The sequence below is a fragment of the Cimex lectularius genome, unplaced genomic scaffold, assembly GCF_000648675.2.
Source record: "Cimex lectularius strain Harlan isolate CLEC.00 unplaced genomic scaffold, Clec_2.1 scaffold58, whole genome shotgun sequence".
NCBI classification, from domain to species: domain Eukaryota; kingdom Metazoa; phylum Arthropoda; class Insecta; order Hemiptera; family Cimicidae; genus Cimex; species Cimex lectularius.
Window position 1 is genome coordinate 737,291 of NW_019392696.1, and position 16,647 is coordinate 753,937.

At 33.2% G+C, this 16,647-nt stretch overlaps 3 protein-coding genes and 1 long non-coding RNA gene across 6 annotated transcripts; 3 read left to right on the forward strand and 1 right to left on the reverse strand.

Annotated features, from left to right (window-relative positions):
* Positions 1-288: 288 nt before the first annotated feature.
* On the reverse strand, positions 289-5,182 carry LOC106670661. The gene is made up of 3 exons (XR_001341105.2): positions 5,098-5,182; positions 4,887-4,985; positions 289-1,200 (listed from the first exon to the last, which is right to left on the reverse strand). It is a non-coding gene; the product is annotated as an uncharacterized LOC106670661 (long non-coding RNA).
* Positions 4,798-7,658, forward strand: LOC106670660 (EF-hand domain-containing family member B-like). 3 transcript variants are annotated; one of them, XM_014401179.1, is made up of 12 exons: positions 5,046-5,056; positions 5,133-5,330; positions 5,389-5,425; positions 5,507-5,689; positions 5,766-5,952; positions 6,009-6,132; positions 6,264-6,449; positions 6,511-6,706; positions 6,775-6,970; positions 7,033-7,107; positions 7,193-7,362; positions 7,428-7,658. In XM_014401179.1, exons 2-12 carry the CDS (start codon positions 5,308-5,310, stop codon positions 7,620-7,622), a joined length of 1,572 nt encoding a protein of 523 aa, XP_014256665.1. In that variant the 5' UTR covers positions 5,046-5,056; positions 5,133-5,307; the 3' UTR covers positions 7,623-7,658. The 3 variants fall into 3 exon arrangements, with proteins under 3 accessions (XP_014256666.1, XP_014256665.1, XP_024081803.1); XM_024226035.1 differs by having other exon boundaries at positions 5,766-5,949; XM_014401180.1 differs by lacking the exons at positions 5,046-5,056; positions 5,133-5,330; positions 5,389-5,425 and adding an exon at positions 4,798-4,987.
* Positions 7,659-9,886: 2,228 nt separating this feature from the next.
* LOC106670601 (putative tRNA (cytidine(32)/guanosine(34)-2'-O)-methyltransferase) lies at positions 9,887-10,895 on the forward strand. The gene has a single exon (XM_014401091.2). It carries the CDS (start codon positions 9,962-9,964, stop codon positions 10,841-10,843), a length of 882 nt encoding a protein of 293 aa, XP_014256577.1. The 5' UTR covers positions 9,887-9,961; the 3' UTR covers positions 10,844-10,895.
* A 1,714-nt stretch (positions 10,896-12,609) lies between these two features.
* On the forward strand, positions 12,610-15,903 carry LOC106670674 (intraflagellar transport protein 81 homolog). The gene is made up of 12 exons (XM_014401195.1): positions 12,610-12,880; positions 12,933-13,063; positions 13,129-13,309; positions 13,712-13,867; positions 13,922-14,281; positions 14,505-14,690; positions 14,745-14,936; positions 15,012-15,141; positions 15,202-15,317; positions 15,392-15,534; positions 15,599-15,727; positions 15,793-15,903. Exons 1-12 carry the CDS (start codon positions 12,773-12,775, stop codon positions 15,887-15,889), a joined length of 1,929 nt encoding a protein of 642 aa, XP_014256681.1. The 5' UTR covers positions 12,610-12,772; the 3' UTR covers positions 15,890-15,903.
* The last annotated feature ends 744 nt before the right edge of the window (positions 15,904-16,647 follow it).

The window sequence follows — 16,647 nt, forward strand, 5'->3', positions numbered from 1 at the left end:
AAAGTGTGCTCTTTTGTTGTATTAGATTTTTTTCAGGGTTTAGTTTATTTTAAAAAAATATATAGTTATATAAAAGTATTGAAGTGTTTATAGGAAGCATTACAAAAATGTTTCCCAAAGCTACAAATAATAGTCGAACATTTCACTCGAGTGATTTAAATTAAAATGTGGATTTGGAAATGAGACTCTAATACCAATAAGTTATATTTAATTCTAATTTTAAAATATACATCTATTTATAAAAATTGGTTTGAAATTGATTGGAAATGTTTTTACCATTGCATTTTGTTAATTTTTTTTTTTTTTTTACATGAGGATTAAAATGAAATCTGCCCAGAAAATGTTTGTTGCAATAACCGCATGTCTTAAATTTTGTCCACATTTAAAAAAAAGTTTATAAATAATTATTAAGACTGGAATAATTTAGGCTTAATGGTGATTGATACAAACGTGATTCATGAAATGTTAAAACATGAAAATCAAAGATGATCCTTGCAATAATTTCAGTCTAGTCATGATTAAAAATATTTATTTGATCCTAACATAAAGGTATGAATATTTTTGGCCTGCTATTTTGTATTAAATTGTTGATTTTCATTTCCAAATACATATATGCTGTAAGTGAAATGCATAAATACATGACGACAATCATGACTAAATTATTATCATTGTTTTCCTCAGTATTGTCAATGGAATGCAATAGCTTAAAATCCTAGGCTAAAGACAATAAACTAAATGTGGATTGCTGTTAAGCTTGGTTAAAATATGGGTTTTACATTCAATTTAAAAATTTCTGCTTGCTATAAAAATATTTAATTTGTTATCCTTTCATTACTTCCAACTTTCACATAAACTGTTATCATTTTGTTTAAATTCAGATAATATGCTTACTTTGGTAATTTCCAATTCAATTTGCATGGGTTCTCGATCCTTGATATGTTCATGTTTGTTTTTGACTTTGTTGCTATTCATTTTTTTTTAAGTTTCCTTTGTTTTATTTCTATTGACTAGTATAGTATAACTAAATAAATATTCAATAATAATGGATTTATCTCTTGTATATTTTGATTATGTGAAACAAAATGTTGTCTTTATGAATCACAATGATGGATAATTTGTATGACGCTTCTTTAAAATATTTATTTTGTTCCTATTTTTTTCCTTTAATGTTATTTTTTACATCAGAATCTTGTTCCTCTCCTGAAAAAAAAAAAAAAAAATGAAAAGGTTGCAGTATTTATAGTTGGATAAAATACAAGATATTTTGTACATCCTGTAATTTATAATGTAAATATGTATCTTTTTCTCTTTCTCGCTACTTTTTTTGTCTGTAAATATGAAACAGTTTTGCCAGAGAAAGTAATGTAAATATATATACACGTGTTATATAACTCAAAATCACATTATTCTTGAATTTTCTATACTTTATTCTTGAATAATTTTATTTTGTTGCAGAATAAAACATTCTTTAAGAGAAATGTTTTCTATGTACGCATTGCAAGTGTTTTTTGTTCTCTCATTTTTTGTGTATATAGATAAAAGATAAAGCATTTACTGAAAAATAATTGAACAATTTATAGCTTTGAAAGTAGCTATTATACCTGATATTATGTAACATCACAGTTTTTAGCTGTAAAAACATAAGTTGCTAGATTGTGTATTTTGTTATATGAAAAAATAATAATCAAACTTGATTTGGAGTTTATTTCTAACACTTTCACTTTGCAGGGAAGGAGGGAAATAAATATTTTCTTGCCTGCAAGATGGCCTGTTGATAAATAAAGTGATCATCAAAGATCAATAAATTTGATATGACAATCAATCAGAAAACACATTCACTTATAGCTAAACAAACAAACTTTTAACAGCTTAGTACCAAAAATGTTGAGCGTGAGGGCAATTACATATGGAGCAGGCCCATCATCCAGACCTATTGCAATCCAACCCCTCCCCCCCCAATGATAAACAAGCAATAAAGAATATGGTAAAGAAAAGGTGGCAGGATCAGTAGACCTGATCATGCGAAAAACTCTTGTGCATCAAGTGCACAGTTGATAGGTGGCACCGAAATAATTTAACTTGAAGAAGAAGGATCATCCTAACTCGACTCAGAAACCGGCCGCTTACTTTTGTGCGAAAGCCATCATTTTTGAACCATGGTTTGGCATGTAGAGGAAAGTTTGCTCGATTAATTGTTGGGTCCTGTATAATCCTAGGCTCTGTATAGATAGCGAGTAGCCATACCACCAAATTTGAAAGTATGGAATGAAATTCATGCTTGAGTTAGGAATCGAATACATTTTTTTTTATTACTGTACAATTTATATAAAAAGTTCGGAGATAGATGTATTTTGTGTTAACTGTTTTGTAAGAATGTATGTGTGTGTGTGTGTGTGTGCGTGCGTGTATGTGTGTGTATGTATATATATATATAGTCTACACAAACACACACACACACATATATATATATATATATATATATATATATATATATAAAACATGGCAGAATGTTGAGTACCCTACTGACCCATGTAAAAGGCAATGGAGGAATGGTATGTAAAATAAGAAAAAAATTATTCCAGAATAAGTGAATGTGTATAGGTTAAAATAGCATGCATTAAAGATGAAATGACCTTTTGTTAATAGCACCTGAAGTCTAATTTTGACAGTGGTAAGAATAACACCGAGGTCTGACCTGGCCCATTAAACCACCATAGTGGGTGATTCTCATGGCTTGCCATGAAAAGTCGTAAAAGCCTCAATATATCACGGGAGATATTCCTATATTTCAGGGTTCAAATTAAGATATTAGAGTAAGAGTCAGCTTCTTTACGACCTTTGCCCGCGTCCGTCTATTGTACATCTCTATTGTTGTCCAGAGCTCCTCATTAAGTTTAAGGCTTTTTATCAGATCCCAAAGTTTTTTTCAAGGACTCCCATGTGCATAATTCTGGTCAGGGTTTTTCCTTCCTCAGGGGTAGGAATCTCAGCCTACATAAGCCTTTGGCACCAACAGAGGACATGTTCTGCTATGTCTTCTTCCTGATGACAATGTCTGCTCAGGCATGTGGCTAAGGCCCTTCAAGCATACATAAGCCTCCAGAGGCTGCAGTGTCCTGTTAGCAGTCCTACTAAATATTATTCTAGTCCTAACAAATCCTAGAGAAGTTCTGCTGTTAGTTTCTGAAATTATTCTTTGATGAACTTTTTTACATGCCTCTGACTTGGGCTACATTCTCATTGAATGAAGGACTTATTTTTAATCCATTGTCTTAAGGATCCACTTTTTCGGCAGTTGGTATGCCACAAAAGGCCAATAGGTATCCTCGTTGAATTTTCCTTGGCCAATTTATCAGCATCTTTGTGGTCCCTTTTCGCTGTGTTCTTTGGTACCCAGACAGGTAATTTTGTTGTTTTTCCCAATGTCTGATAGGGTTCTAATGCAATCCAAAATAACTCTAGATTTACTACCATTGCGGCAATTAACCTCAGTTCCATGTGGCTGTCCGAATAGATGGCTATTCTTCTGTAAATGATACCGAGCCTTTTAATCTCCTTGCAACAGTGTTCAATAGTCACAGTCTCCACTTGAAAGACAGTGGAGTAGTGTGTATGATTCTAGTTGTTGGTTTATTTCCATAAATACCACCTGACCCATATTTGATTTTGGTGCTATTGTATGCCATATATGGTCAGTTGAACTGGCACATGGCCACTTATTGGGTCTGTTTTCTTTGAGTTATTCAAACAAGTTTCGACATTGCACATTATTACTGAGGAAAAAACACCATCATCTACCATATTTGGCCGGCATTAACTGAGATCATTTTCTCTCAGCCTGCTCTACCAGGTATTTTAACTGGAAATTTTTAATGAAATCTGAGTTTAGGGGTCATGGCGTCAAAAGGTCCAGGACTCTGTTCACCTGAAGCTCCCCCCAAAACTTTGGCTTCCTCTTGTCATGCAAACAATCTATTGGACCTGCATTAGCCTATGAATTGTGGCTCTGGCCTCTCTTTCTGAATAAATATATGTTGTGGTAGTTGATTTTTTTTATCTTTTCAGAAAGTTTTTATATGAAGAGTACTAAACATCATTTATGTTAAATTCTGAGTTTTTATTTATTTTTTGAAATATACAATGTGATGAAATGCAATAAGTTCGTTTCTGATCATCCTTGTCTGTCTTTTTTTTTCTGTCAAAATTTTTTGGCATTTCACCATATTCACTAATTAATTAATTGGTCCTGTAAAAGGTGATCGCAGATGATCAAACAATAGGTTTACCATCTTGTAATCCTCTCTACACAGTTTCACAATTTTTTAAAAGATTGTTATAGAAGAAATTTGCCTTTAAAAGACCTTTTAAGTTTGATGATTAAATGGCAAAATTTCAAGTCACTTCTACTCTAGTCTAATTTATGTTGACTTAAGCAAGTATGATAATGCCATCTCGTTTCTTGGCCATTTGGGCGTAAAGCACTCAATACATCAGGAATTTTTTTAACTTAATTTTTTTTTATTAACTTTAAAAAAATACTACACATTTGAAGTTACTTTTATATTTTGCCTCAAGAGAAAACAATTTTTTTTCTAGTTTTTAAGCTACGCATTAAAACTGACCAAATCGTTGCACAATTTTCCTTTAAATTTAGTGATACAGTGACTCAATGTAATATGTATTTCTATACAGAATGTGATCTAAATTTGTTTAATGTATATAAACCTCTTATTACAATAACAATAATAAATTGAAATTATTGAACATGAATCTGAATAAATTTTCTGATTTAAAGATGTTCCCTAGTGCAACATCTGTTTCTGGAATGCAAATATTGTAGAGAATTTTTAGAGTTCGACTAGGCAATTTATTGATAGTATACTCACTGCGTAATTTATTTGTTCGGTTCTTTGGGAAATTACAGGGCAACATGGCATCAGACAGGAAATTTGGAAAGTTTGTCGACCGTTGCCCAGGCGTAAAGGCTGTAAGTCAAAAACAGATGTTTAAATTTCAACAGTTTCTTACATTTTGAAGCTAAATAAGAGGCAATGAGGTGGTAACAACATAAAAAAATAAAAAATAAAAGTTGAATACTTTTACAAATATAAATCATTTCTGAATTCCACCAGATTATTCACTGAAGATAGCTAAAACCTGGAATGTACCTGAGAAAAACAAAATTAGCAAAAATAAGTAGACCAAGATGATCAATGATGATCATGGTTGAATTTAGACTTCATTGAAACTGTTGGCTTTAATTTCTTAGCTCAACCTACATAATATGCATTGTCCAAGAGCTTTTCAATGAAAAAGCATTGTCTTCAAAAGTAAAATTTGATTAAATCTAAAATTATAATCGTTATAATCTTGACTGATTTATTTTAGAGTCCTTTATTTCATTGTAGGCTATACTAGAATTAGGGTTAGAAATATTTCACTTTTTAATGTGGAGTATGGTAAAGAAATTCAGAGTATACCAATTTATGTATTTTATGTATTTCAGGCAGGGGTTAAAACAAAGATTGTAGCAGATGACACTGTGCATAATTGTGTCCACCATTTGAGTACTGATGAAATTGTTCAAAGCATTATTAATGCACAGCCTAAACCGAAGCCACCATTTAGGATCCCCCCAAAAAATCCTCCATACACACCTTTACCGATATACCTTGGTTTCAACTCAGATGTAACTATATTATTCTGGCTTAGCCGTTCGAAGTTACTTTTTCTTCCTTGGTTGTTTATACCTTGCAGTTTTGTAGATTTCTAAGGTGCTTGTGCAACCCAAGAAAACATTTTTTGCAGCGTTGAAAGACGAATTGAAAGAGACGGCATACAAGTCATACTGGCTCAATGAACTGGGTGCTTTGCCGGATCAAACGGCTAACTTGCCTGTTGGGATGAATATGTACACTACTGTTTTTGGAAAGCCCAGCCACCAAGCTAGTTGTAAACCTGATCAAAAAATTTTGTCAAAAAGAAAAAATCACATATCTAAATTTCAGACATGCATGCTGGAGACCTCATTAATCCAAAAAAGTGTCCTCACATTGTGGAAAAGGAGGCAATGAAAGGAAAAGAATTATACAAGATTTCACATAAGGCTTATTTACCAGGAGAGCAAGTAAAGTAATATTTTCAATTTATTGATGTATTTATTATTTTAAAGAACAGTAATTATGAAAATTTTAACTGTAATTGAGTTGAGCTGAACCAAAAAAGATCAATCTATTTTCAAGTAATCAAGTTATTACTTTTAGACATGATCCAATGATGAAGTTTCCTCCAAATTTAATTTTTGGTAAAACAACTTTGGCATCTTATGATGGCAAGGGTGTAAATACACTCATGAACTGGATAGACCAAAACGAAGTTTCAACGACTTCACAGAGCTTGGCATTTTTCCGATACCGTCATCATCATGAGCTTGGCAAACCTTTAAAAAGGTGGCTTATTTATTTATTAATTAAATAAATTATAATAACTATTTTAATTTACATTAAATAGAATTGGAATACCCAAAAAATTTGATAAATGCTTTACATTTGGAAAAGTCGAGAGAAAAGAAAAAGATTTTGAAGAAAATCCATCGTTAGAATTGGCGGAACAAGTAGCATTTGTGTACAACATGAAAATTAATTTGAGGAAAAAGCATTTCAATTTTTTGCCCCTGCTCACCAATTTAAGAGAACTGGATGTCGAAGTAAAATATCACTGTTTAAACCCTAACATTTGACAATAGCATGTACAAAACATAAACTAATTTTTAAGGGGACAGGCATTTTAGAACAAGGTCAATTTTTTGATATTGTTAAGTCATACGGATTGCAGTTTTATAGAGAAAAAATTGACCCTATTTGTAAAAAGTTGAAAATTTACACTGATGACGGCAAAGGGGTTTACTATGATAAATTTTGTGCACTGATTAATCCAGCAGAAGATTTACCAAATTTTGGAAAAGTGATACGTATGTCAAAAACCTTACAATTAATTATATAAAAGATTATGTTATAAATTCTTCTTATATAGCAAAATCAAGGGAAACAACATACTCTTCAGAGTATATGTCTATGTGCAGTGATCTTCAAAGCAAAGATGAAAAACGTCAGTTTAAATACAGAAATATTTAAACAATTTAATTGCTTTAACAACTTAAAAAATTAATTTGATTTGTTTTTATTTGGTGCAGAACCTGCTGCTGGACTACCGTCTAATCCGCTCAAGTTTGGAGAAATTACAATTCCTGCTGGTATGTGCAAGGCAAATCATGATGATCTCCCTTCAGAAACAGATGTTTCTGAATTGCTGCGACCAAACATATTTCTTCAGTATGGCCTTAGCCATCGCGACTTCTTTCAGGTTTATATATCTCTTATAATTGTTTGTAGATACGTTGTTTCATTTATGATTGATTCAATTTTTAGCCAAGGACTAAGAACTTTTTGAGGGACCTGTGGGCAAAAGTGGGAGTGGATATTCCTGGCAATATATTTGAGATGTTGTGGGCAGAAGGGGAACGACGGGACGGAGTCGAAAATGTGTCTATCGAGACTTTCCGTAACATGCTTGATGAAGTTTCTACAGGAAGATTAGAACAGCTTTCACCTCTTAAAATGTAATTTTGTAAATGATTGAAATAAATTTATTCTAGTCGGCTTTTTATTTATTCTTTAAATATATGGGTATGGTGTAGTACACACATGTACGTACAGTGTTAAGCTTTCAATTCTTGCGGTTCAATGGCAATTCCAGTTCGCCTAATTTACAATAAATTACCAGGGGGTACCCACCCAGGGTGTTGGCAGTCTGGGGTCAACCATCCAGCCACTGAGATATCAACAGCTAGGTTATTTCAGCACCCAATACAATCAGTATCCAAGTCAAAACTCATTCAGTGTTAAATAAATTCTTTCCATTTAAATACATTCACTCAGTTAGGGTGGTGGAGTACTCAATATTCCTTCATCACAATCTATTGTATAACCAATCCAATTGAGGGTCGATGAGGTACTCAATATTCTGCCATAAGCATTCTCATACTACACATTCACACCAATAAATACATTTACTCTCAACATACAATATGGGACAAAAAACAATACAAGTATTGTATACAACAAAACAACCCTTTTTTCTCCAAGTATCAGCATAGGTAACTTAAATTCTCGTTGTCATACTCAAGCACAATTTCATATCAGCATTCCTATATGGTCTCTATTTGGAGCCAAGGAATAGCACCTTTTGATTAAGTGGGACACAAACAGTGTTTCTCTACAAGCCGGTCACTTATGTGACCTTTGGGCCAAAAGTAATTGTGCGAACAACCTTGCATGGCTTATCCTTAATCGGGTAAAGATGACACTTCTGCAAGTCAGATCATCCGAGGACCATATTGACATGCTCTTGATACATAAGAACTCTGCTGATCGGCCAACCGATGCTGCAACTTTCTTTCTCTAGCAACACTAGGTGACTTTTTACCCTCTTTGACAACTCAACCCAAAGGTGTTCAATAGGGTTTAAGTCGGGGCTACATGCTGGCCTCTCCAAACATTGAATTGAAGCTCATTCCAAGAAGTCATCAACAATCTTTGCTGTGTGAGGCCTTTCATTGCCATGCGTAAAAATAAAACCATCGCCAATTAGTGGCATATAAGGCACAACTACTAATAAAACATCTTCAACGTATCATACAGTTGTTAGGGACCCCTTGATGAAGATCCAGTTTTTACGACCTTTCATAGAAATGCCTGCCCGACCATAACACTGCCTCCATAGCTACTCTCGAGTGAAAATGTTATGTAACGCTCTCCTGTTCTTCTCCAAACCTTCTCTTGGCCATTAGAAGACCTCAAACAAAACCTTGACTCATCCGAAAACTAGATTTTAATGTCTAAAGTAGTACTGTCCAAGCTATGGAACTCCATAATAGAACATCTGTGTTTTATCCAAACACAGATTTTCTACAACTAGATTTTAGTACAATCATGCACAGATTGATTTGATTTCTTGGAAACTTAACTGAACTATTCTGTTTGCTGCCAGAATATAATTAAGAGATAACTAAAAATATTAAGGATGGCCATTTTTTTTTTTTTTTTTTTGCCTCTCAATGAATATAGTCTTATATATCTTCCTCTGCCAGTCTACTTTTTTGTTACCCAAAATTCCCTTGTGTCCTTGTACCCAAGATCCAGGTTTTGGATCATGTCCTGGGACCAACTGTAGTGTAAAACTATTTGAATTATTTTCATGTATGTTTAGTAGTCATAATTGACTGTATTAATAATTTTAGTTTGTGTCAAGAGCGGGATTCGAACCCATGACCTTTGGCTCAATACACTGCTGCTCTAACCATTTGAAGTCACAATAGCTCAAGTGGTTAGAGCAGCGGCTATTGAGCCAAAGGTTGCAAAGTTCGAACCCCACTAATGACACAAACTATTTCACCTCAACCAAGACCTTAGATAGAAAGTATAATTAATTGAGCTATTTGAATTGTTTAAACTAGAATAATTAAACAATTAAAACCAAATATATAAAAAATGTTTATCATACAAATATTAAAGAAAAAATATATTACATGTTAAACTAACATTTTTTTTTCCAGTCGTTTGATCGACTATTGCAATTCAAAAAACAGGAAATGTTCAATGCTAACATTAATTGTTACCACATAAATAATGTTAAGAAAGTGTTAAACAACAAGGGACGCAGACAAACTGAAAGCTTCGTTTGTGTTATTAGATAAACTAAAAGAACAAAATACGTGTATATATACAATTATCCAATTTACATACATTGTATAATACAATTACATTCAATCTAGTGGATTTTCTATAAAGCTGTGAGTATGTTTAGTAATCAATAGGTGGTGTTTTCTTATTTCTGTATAGACTGTTACCTTCTATTTGTAAGTGTATGACGATGTGATAAAAATCCCTTCACAGTTGAAGAAATGGGCAAGACATCAAAAGACAAAAGAGACGTGTATTATAGACTGGCGAAAGAGGAAGGATGGAGGGCAAGGTCTGCTTACAAGTTACTTCAGATAGACGAGAATTACAACATATTTAAAGGAGTAACAAAAGCTGTGGACTTGTGTGCCGCTCCAGGGAGCTGGAGTCAGGTTTTGGCCAAAAAGCTCTGTGTTCCAGGCGTGGAGAGCAAGATAGTCGCCGTGGATCTTCAGGCGATGTCACCGTTACCAGGAGTTATTCAGATCCAGGGAGACATCACCAAGAAAACCACAGCCGAAGAAATTATAAAACACTTCCACGGAGAGTTCGCGGATCTTGTGGTCTGCGACGGTGCACCTGATGTTACCGGCCTACACGACATTGACGAATACATACAGTCACAACTACTCCTCGCTGCTCTCAACATAACAACGCATATTCTAAAGCCTGATGGTACCTTCGTCGCTAAGATTTTCAGGGGTAAAGAAGTTTCCCTTCTTTATTCGCAGTTGAGAATTTTTTTTAAAAGGGTCACCATGGTGAAACCGAAGAGCTCTAGGAACTCTAGTATTGAAGCGTTCGCTCTCTGTGAAGGATACAACCCCCCAAAAGGCTACGTCCCTAATATGGTCAACCCAATATTGGAAAACACATCTGTTAACATGATGAAGGCCAACGAAGTTAATTCTTTTATCGTGCCATTCTTGGCATGCGGAGATTTGAGCAGTTTTGACTCAGATACAGCATACCCTTTGTCCCTTCCGCAGAAGTACAAACAAAGGGATCCGGTGCAGAGGCCTATATTACCTCCTTACATGGAATCTCTCAATATTATATCTAAACCTGGCGATGTTTTTGTGCAAAGAAGTGAACATGTTTAATATAATTTCCATTGTACATTTATATTCTGAAATAAATTTATATATTTTTATACATTGCTGCAGTTTCTCGAGATCCTTTAATTAACCATGACTCACTGGCTTCACAATCATGGAGTCAGGTAAAGCAAAAAGAATTAGGTACATTTACAAACTAATGCTATGTAAAATAGACTTGTATTCTTATATACGTATATATAGGATGTACTACGTGGTATACAAGAACTTTATACAGTAGACTAAAATAAGGAATTTCAAGAAAGACTGCATTCATAACCTTTTTTAAATAATTTTGATATAAAAATACCCAACCATAGAAAAAGTAAGTACCACGTAACTAGAAAAGTTCATGTGTTAGTTGATAAATAAAAAGTGTTTTGAACTGTTCATTGTAAATTTAAAGAATATTTTCTTTCCCATGACTTCAACACTTGTAGTTGGTATGTGTTTATTATATGAATTTTAACTTGGTACTATGGTAGCCTAAGCAGCTCATAAAATTTGCACTGCATTCAGTGATGAGTAGGTACAATAAGAGGTTCACTGCCAACAAGTTTGCTTCTGGGTATGAGCAGGTGGAAGATGAACCATGCTCTGGTAGAATTAACAAATTGGAGGCATTTTTGACCGGTTGATAAAAATCCTGTATAGCAACACCAGGAGGTCATACCATTGGCTGTTACCAAATGACAATTGAATTAAGAACCAAATATTCACCAACAAAAGGTGATGCTTTGAGTTTGGTTGAGTTTTCACTTTTTAAACCACAGTAGGCTTACTTATTGTTTCATCACCAAAAACTGTTCAATTTTACAAGTTTCCCACCCTAGAACGGAGCTAAAATTCTTACAATAAGCACACAAATTATAGGTTTTGAAGCCATGAGAAAGAAAATATTTTATAATTTACATTAAACTGTTTAGTACACATTTTCTTTATGAACTGAGCATTATCCTCTTGATGAAAAGACTTAATCCTCCTAAGTAAATACAACTGTTGTTTAACGACATTAAAACAACAAAAAATTAAAAACCGCACAAACTTCTCTGGTTACCTGGTAATTCCTATCATACAGGAAGGCTTAACGTCCAAATGCCCACCTGTTAATATCAAACCATTAAAATACTTATATCAAATAATGGAATTCCATGTGGTATGCTGGGATTTGAACCCGCTAGCATGGCAAATATGAGAATTGGACGCCCTAACATCTCAGCCATTGTAGTCCCCTATAAAGATTCCCCCCTCAAGCATGTGAAAAAAGGTAAATTGAACTATTTTTAGTGGATTTATTTCAATAATTCATCTAATAAGAACATTATGTATAATTATATAATTAGTTAATGGAAAGGCTTTATGAAAATAATCATATTAGGCTCTTCTTAGTCTTGGTTCTAGGAGACTGCGGTGGTCGAGTGTTTAAGGTGCCTGATTTGTATTTGCCACACTAGTGGTTCTGGGTTCGAATCCCGGCACAGCCCATGGCCTTTTAATTGAGAATTGACGTGGATTGACCCCTCGTGTCGAGTGACACATAACTGGTTGTTGGACTTTAACTCCCTCTTGAATTACTTTTAGTCTTGGTTCTGGCTGGTAAGTCTTTTAGTTTTCTAACAAAGTCAGATAGTTATCATAATTTGGATAAATGTGTTTGATCATTATAAAAAAATCTTATATTTTGTTTGTAAAAATGATATATAATTAGTTGATTAATTATTTTAAATGTTATTTAGAAAATGTCCAAAATATTATTTTAAAACAACTGTGTAGTGGGTTCTTAGTTCTCAGATGATTACAAATAAAGAATAAAGATTAAAAATAGTGAATGACATTGGTTGTTACAACAAACATTGTTGCTAGGGTGGTTGTTACAACAAGTTAGCAGTCAAAAGGCAGTTTGAATATTGAATCCGTTTAATCCTTGTCAAAAAAATGAGTGAAACTATAAAGCAAATTATTGCACAGTTGAACAAGCCTCCTTTCAATAAAAATTACAACTTGATTTCCTTCGACTCACTTTCACCAGAACAACTCTTGCAGGTAAATCTTCCGTTGTCGATTGTTTGAGATTATTTAATGAACCGCATTGCAGGTATTGAACGATGTCTTGTCCCTTATCGATGAAAACAATAAAGTTGACATTAAGGGCGAAGAGCCGGAAGAGACCACCATAAGGATGCTGTCCATGCTAAGGATCCTTAAATATGATCCAGGCTCTGACCCGTAAGAATGTTTCATGTGTAATATCGCTTCTAAGCTGCCTGACGGTGACATTCTCTCATTTTAAGTGTTGGATTCCGGCAAGGAATCGTCCAAGGTGAAAAACATGTTATCCATCCAATTCTAGCCTGGCTGCTTAAAAATTTGGAAGATCTAAAGAAAAGAGCTTATCTCGCTAAATACCTGGTCAAAATTGAAATTCCAACAGAAATGCTTGGAGATACTGACATTGCAACACTTTATGAGCAGGTGTTTTATTATGGTTTATTCATTTTTTTATTTGATAAAATCATTTAATTATTTCGTGATTCAATACGAACTTTTTAACAAACAATTTCTCTTTAATTTAAGCCAGCAAAATACTTTTGTCTTTAAACAAATAAACTGTATCAAGAATCAAAACAAAAAGATTTTAAGATTTTAGATAAATTTTTTAAATTTATTTTTGCTTTTCAAGTTATTAAAAAATACAATTAACAGGGTTGACTGGAGTCTAGATACAATTAATTTTAATAAATTATTTTTTATTCTTAATTGAAGTGTTTGTATGGCTTTTTAGCTTAAACTTAGAATGGTCATTTTTAAGGACTTTATTTATTGCACTCCTTTTCTATAAACTATGATGTTTAATTTCCTTTAATTAATTAATAGTATGAACAACTAATTGAAGAATTTAAATTGGCGCATAAAGAGAGTACTGCTCTTAAAGCAAGGGGCCTCTCTGCATCCGAACTCCGTTCTGATATAGAAGCCATGGAAAAAGAGAAGGAAATTGTGGTGAAAAAAATTGAAAGACTATCCAGAAAGGTAACTGCATAACATTTTAATCTGTGAAGAACAATTATTTACATTGAAGTTCAGTTGGACAATTTAGAGAACAAAGAAGAAGTCCTGGAAGCGTCCAGACGGCTTAGGCTGGAGAGGGAGAGGCAGAAAGAGCTCATCCAACAAAGGCAGAACGAGATGGACTTGATGCAACAGCTTCAGCAGAAATCAGCTCGTCTAAGTCAGCAATTGACGGAAATAAGGCAAGCAGGATTTGGCACAACTCCCCAAGGGCTGATTAAAAGCCTCGAAGAAGAGTTACGAATGACTGCGTACATCGGATCGGAGAAATTGCCAAAAGAGCTTGACATGAAACGTAAAGAAGTTGAGATCATGTCACGGATAGCACACTCTCACCCTCCAACTCAAGCCACCATTGACACTCTTCGGCAAAAGGTGAATTTAGTCAAAAATGCTAGCTGTACATTTTCTAAACATTAATTACATATTTATTTATTTATGGTTTACTAGGAAAATTAATTAACAAAAGGAAAGAAAATTTTCTTTTGCATATTAATTTTGCTAGTAAACACTAATAAATACTGCATCTCACGATTTCTGGATAACTAATAAATAAATAAACAGAATCATAACATTAAAAATAAAATAAAAATTTCAGATAGAAGCGATTAGCCAGGAAGTCAGCGAATTGGCTCAGAGAGGACTCGCTGCCAAAGAAGGCACTGAAGATCATCTTGCCCCTTTTAGGCAGCAAGCAGCAATCATAGCGAGGAGGAAAGAAGAGGCTGCAGAAGAATTCACAGAAGCCAGAACTCTACTTGACAGGCTTCAGGCGAAAATTCAGGTTCATGTCATGTAATTCGTTTGTTGTAATTATTATAATGATTCTTTATATCAGGCAAGAAAAGATGAACACAGTGATAATAAAGTTTTGTCAGAAAAGGAGTACAAAGATTATGTTGCTAAGTTGAAAGTGAGGAGCACGTTGTACAAGGCAAAAAAAGCGCAGGTTTCCTCGTTAGTTGCGGAATCTGGGGTTTTGGCTCGTACCCTTGATATTCTCAAACAAAATTTGGAATCAATACCCACAGTAAATATACAAAATATTTATAAATTCACTTTCTTCATTCAAATTAAAAAAACTTTTTTTAAAATAATTCTAAAGGCAGAGCCGATAGATCCAGGCAATGATGAAAACCTTGAAGGAATCTCAAAAGAGGAATTACTTCAGCAGATTAACAGCATCAACAATAAAATATCTTCCCACAAAGCACAAATTGCACCCCAGCTTCAAGGTTAAATAACATTATTAATATATTGAATTTTTCACATTAAATAAATATATATATTTATAGAGCTAAAACAGACAAAAGATCAGTACCATGAAGTTTTAGAAGAGTACACTGAAAGAAAAAAAGGTTACGACACAAAAGCAGCTACGTTAGGTGCTTCAATTGCAAAACTTGAACATGTCAGTATTAAAATAGTAATGATAAGTTGATGAAGTGATGTGTATGTATTAATTATTTTTATGTGGATTCCTAGGAGGTGAAGGAATTAAGCAGGGAAGAGGAGACGGATAAGTCACAAACTGCCTTACTCGAAGCTAAAACAGATATAATGAGAGCTCTTCTCGAAAGAGCAGAAAACGAAGGGAAAATCATCTCAGAGGACAGGCCATCGCTCAGGTGCTTTTTTACTGCAAATATATGTTTGAACACAGAATTATACATACTGTTGTAAATTTTTTAGGGTTAAAATGATGAACAAGATCGCAGAAGCTGAAAAATTAAATATAAAACTTCGGGAAGAGCAGCAAATCGTTAAAGAGCAACAGGAGAAAAAGGCCAAGCAAAGAGATCTTTGGTTCAACCTCGAAACGTAACTAGCCTGATCGAGAATTACAAAATTTTCGCAATTAAAATAAAATATTTTTATTATTTCAGACTTTTAAAGTGCAAAGAAGACTGTTTTGAAGCCGAAAAACAAAGGGACGGCGTATTGAAAAGAGCTAAAGGAGCAGAAACATTAGTTTTCGAATAAAACAATTATTTGTTTATTTTTGATTAGATATTACGATTTAAATTCATTTGAGAATTTTTATTTATTTTAAGAATTATATTTCTTTGGTTTTATTACAACTAAGGAATACTTGGAGAGAATGTAACTACCTCAAACTTGAGAACTAGTGACTGCACCAATTTATTACAATTAATTTAAACAGTTTCATAAAACAGATGTTAAACTAAAACAGATCTTAGGTAAAATATTTAGTTTTGTTTATCTAAAAATTGAATAGAAAATTGAAATTGAAAATTTTAACATTGCTGTTTATAGAAAATTGTATTTTAAACATATGTATGTAAACTACATGCTAGTTATTAAGAGGTGTAAATTTTCTTACATTATTATAATTTATCTTTGTAATGAAACTTTTTTATGTTTATAATTATTTAAATTAATGATGAAGCATACCATATGCAAAAGTATTTCTTCAAATCTCTTTCTAAGGACATAAAAAACCCTATTTTTATAAAACTCGATTAGAGATTTTATTTTTTATGTGAAAAGTATTTAGATTTGTAAAAAAACTATCTAGACATTATTTAAAGCATCTATTAATTTCTGTTAAAAAATATAAGTAAATGATTTTGCTGTAAAGGAATAAATACTAAATGGCAATATGATACAAGCTTTTATTAGCGTATTAAATATTAACTTCATTTATCAAATAAAACAGTACATGATTATGTCAATTCAGTTTATTGTTACAAAATAATCAGACAGAGCTTATCCATTAA

What these genes read in the sequence shown, in the direction of transcription:
- LOC106670660 (XM_014401179.1), top strand. Translation starts at nt 5,308, where the DNA reads ATGAAAAAGCATTGTCTTCAAAA. An exon ending in TAGGCTATACTAGAATTAGG is followed by an intron (nt 5,426 to 5,506) that starts GTTAGAAATATT and finishes TATGTATTTCAG; the next exon opens with GCAGGGGTTAAAACAAAGAT. An exon ending in ACCTTGGTTTCAACTCAGAT is followed by an intron (nt 5,690 to 5,765) that starts GTAACTATATTA and finishes GCAGTTTTGTAG; the next exon opens with ATTTCTAAGGTGCTTGTGCA.
- LOC106670601 (XM_014401091.2), top strand. Translation starts at nt 9,962, where the DNA reads ATGGGCAAGACATCAAAAGACAAAAGAGACGTGTATTATAGACTGGCG.
- LOC106670674 (XM_014401195.1), top strand. Translation starts at nt 12,773, where the DNA reads ATGAGTGAAACTATAAAGCAAATTATTGCACAGTTGAACAAGCCTCCT. An exon ending in TTGCAACACTTTATGAGCAG is followed by an intron (nt 13,310 to 13,711) that starts GTGTTTTATTAT and finishes ATTAATTAATAG; the next exon opens with TATGAACAACTAATTGAAGA. An exon ending in CTTTGGTTCAACCTCGAAAC is followed by an intron (nt 15,728 to 15,792) that starts GTAACTAGCCTG and finishes TTATTATTTCAG; the next exon opens with ACTTTTAAAGTGCAAAGAAG.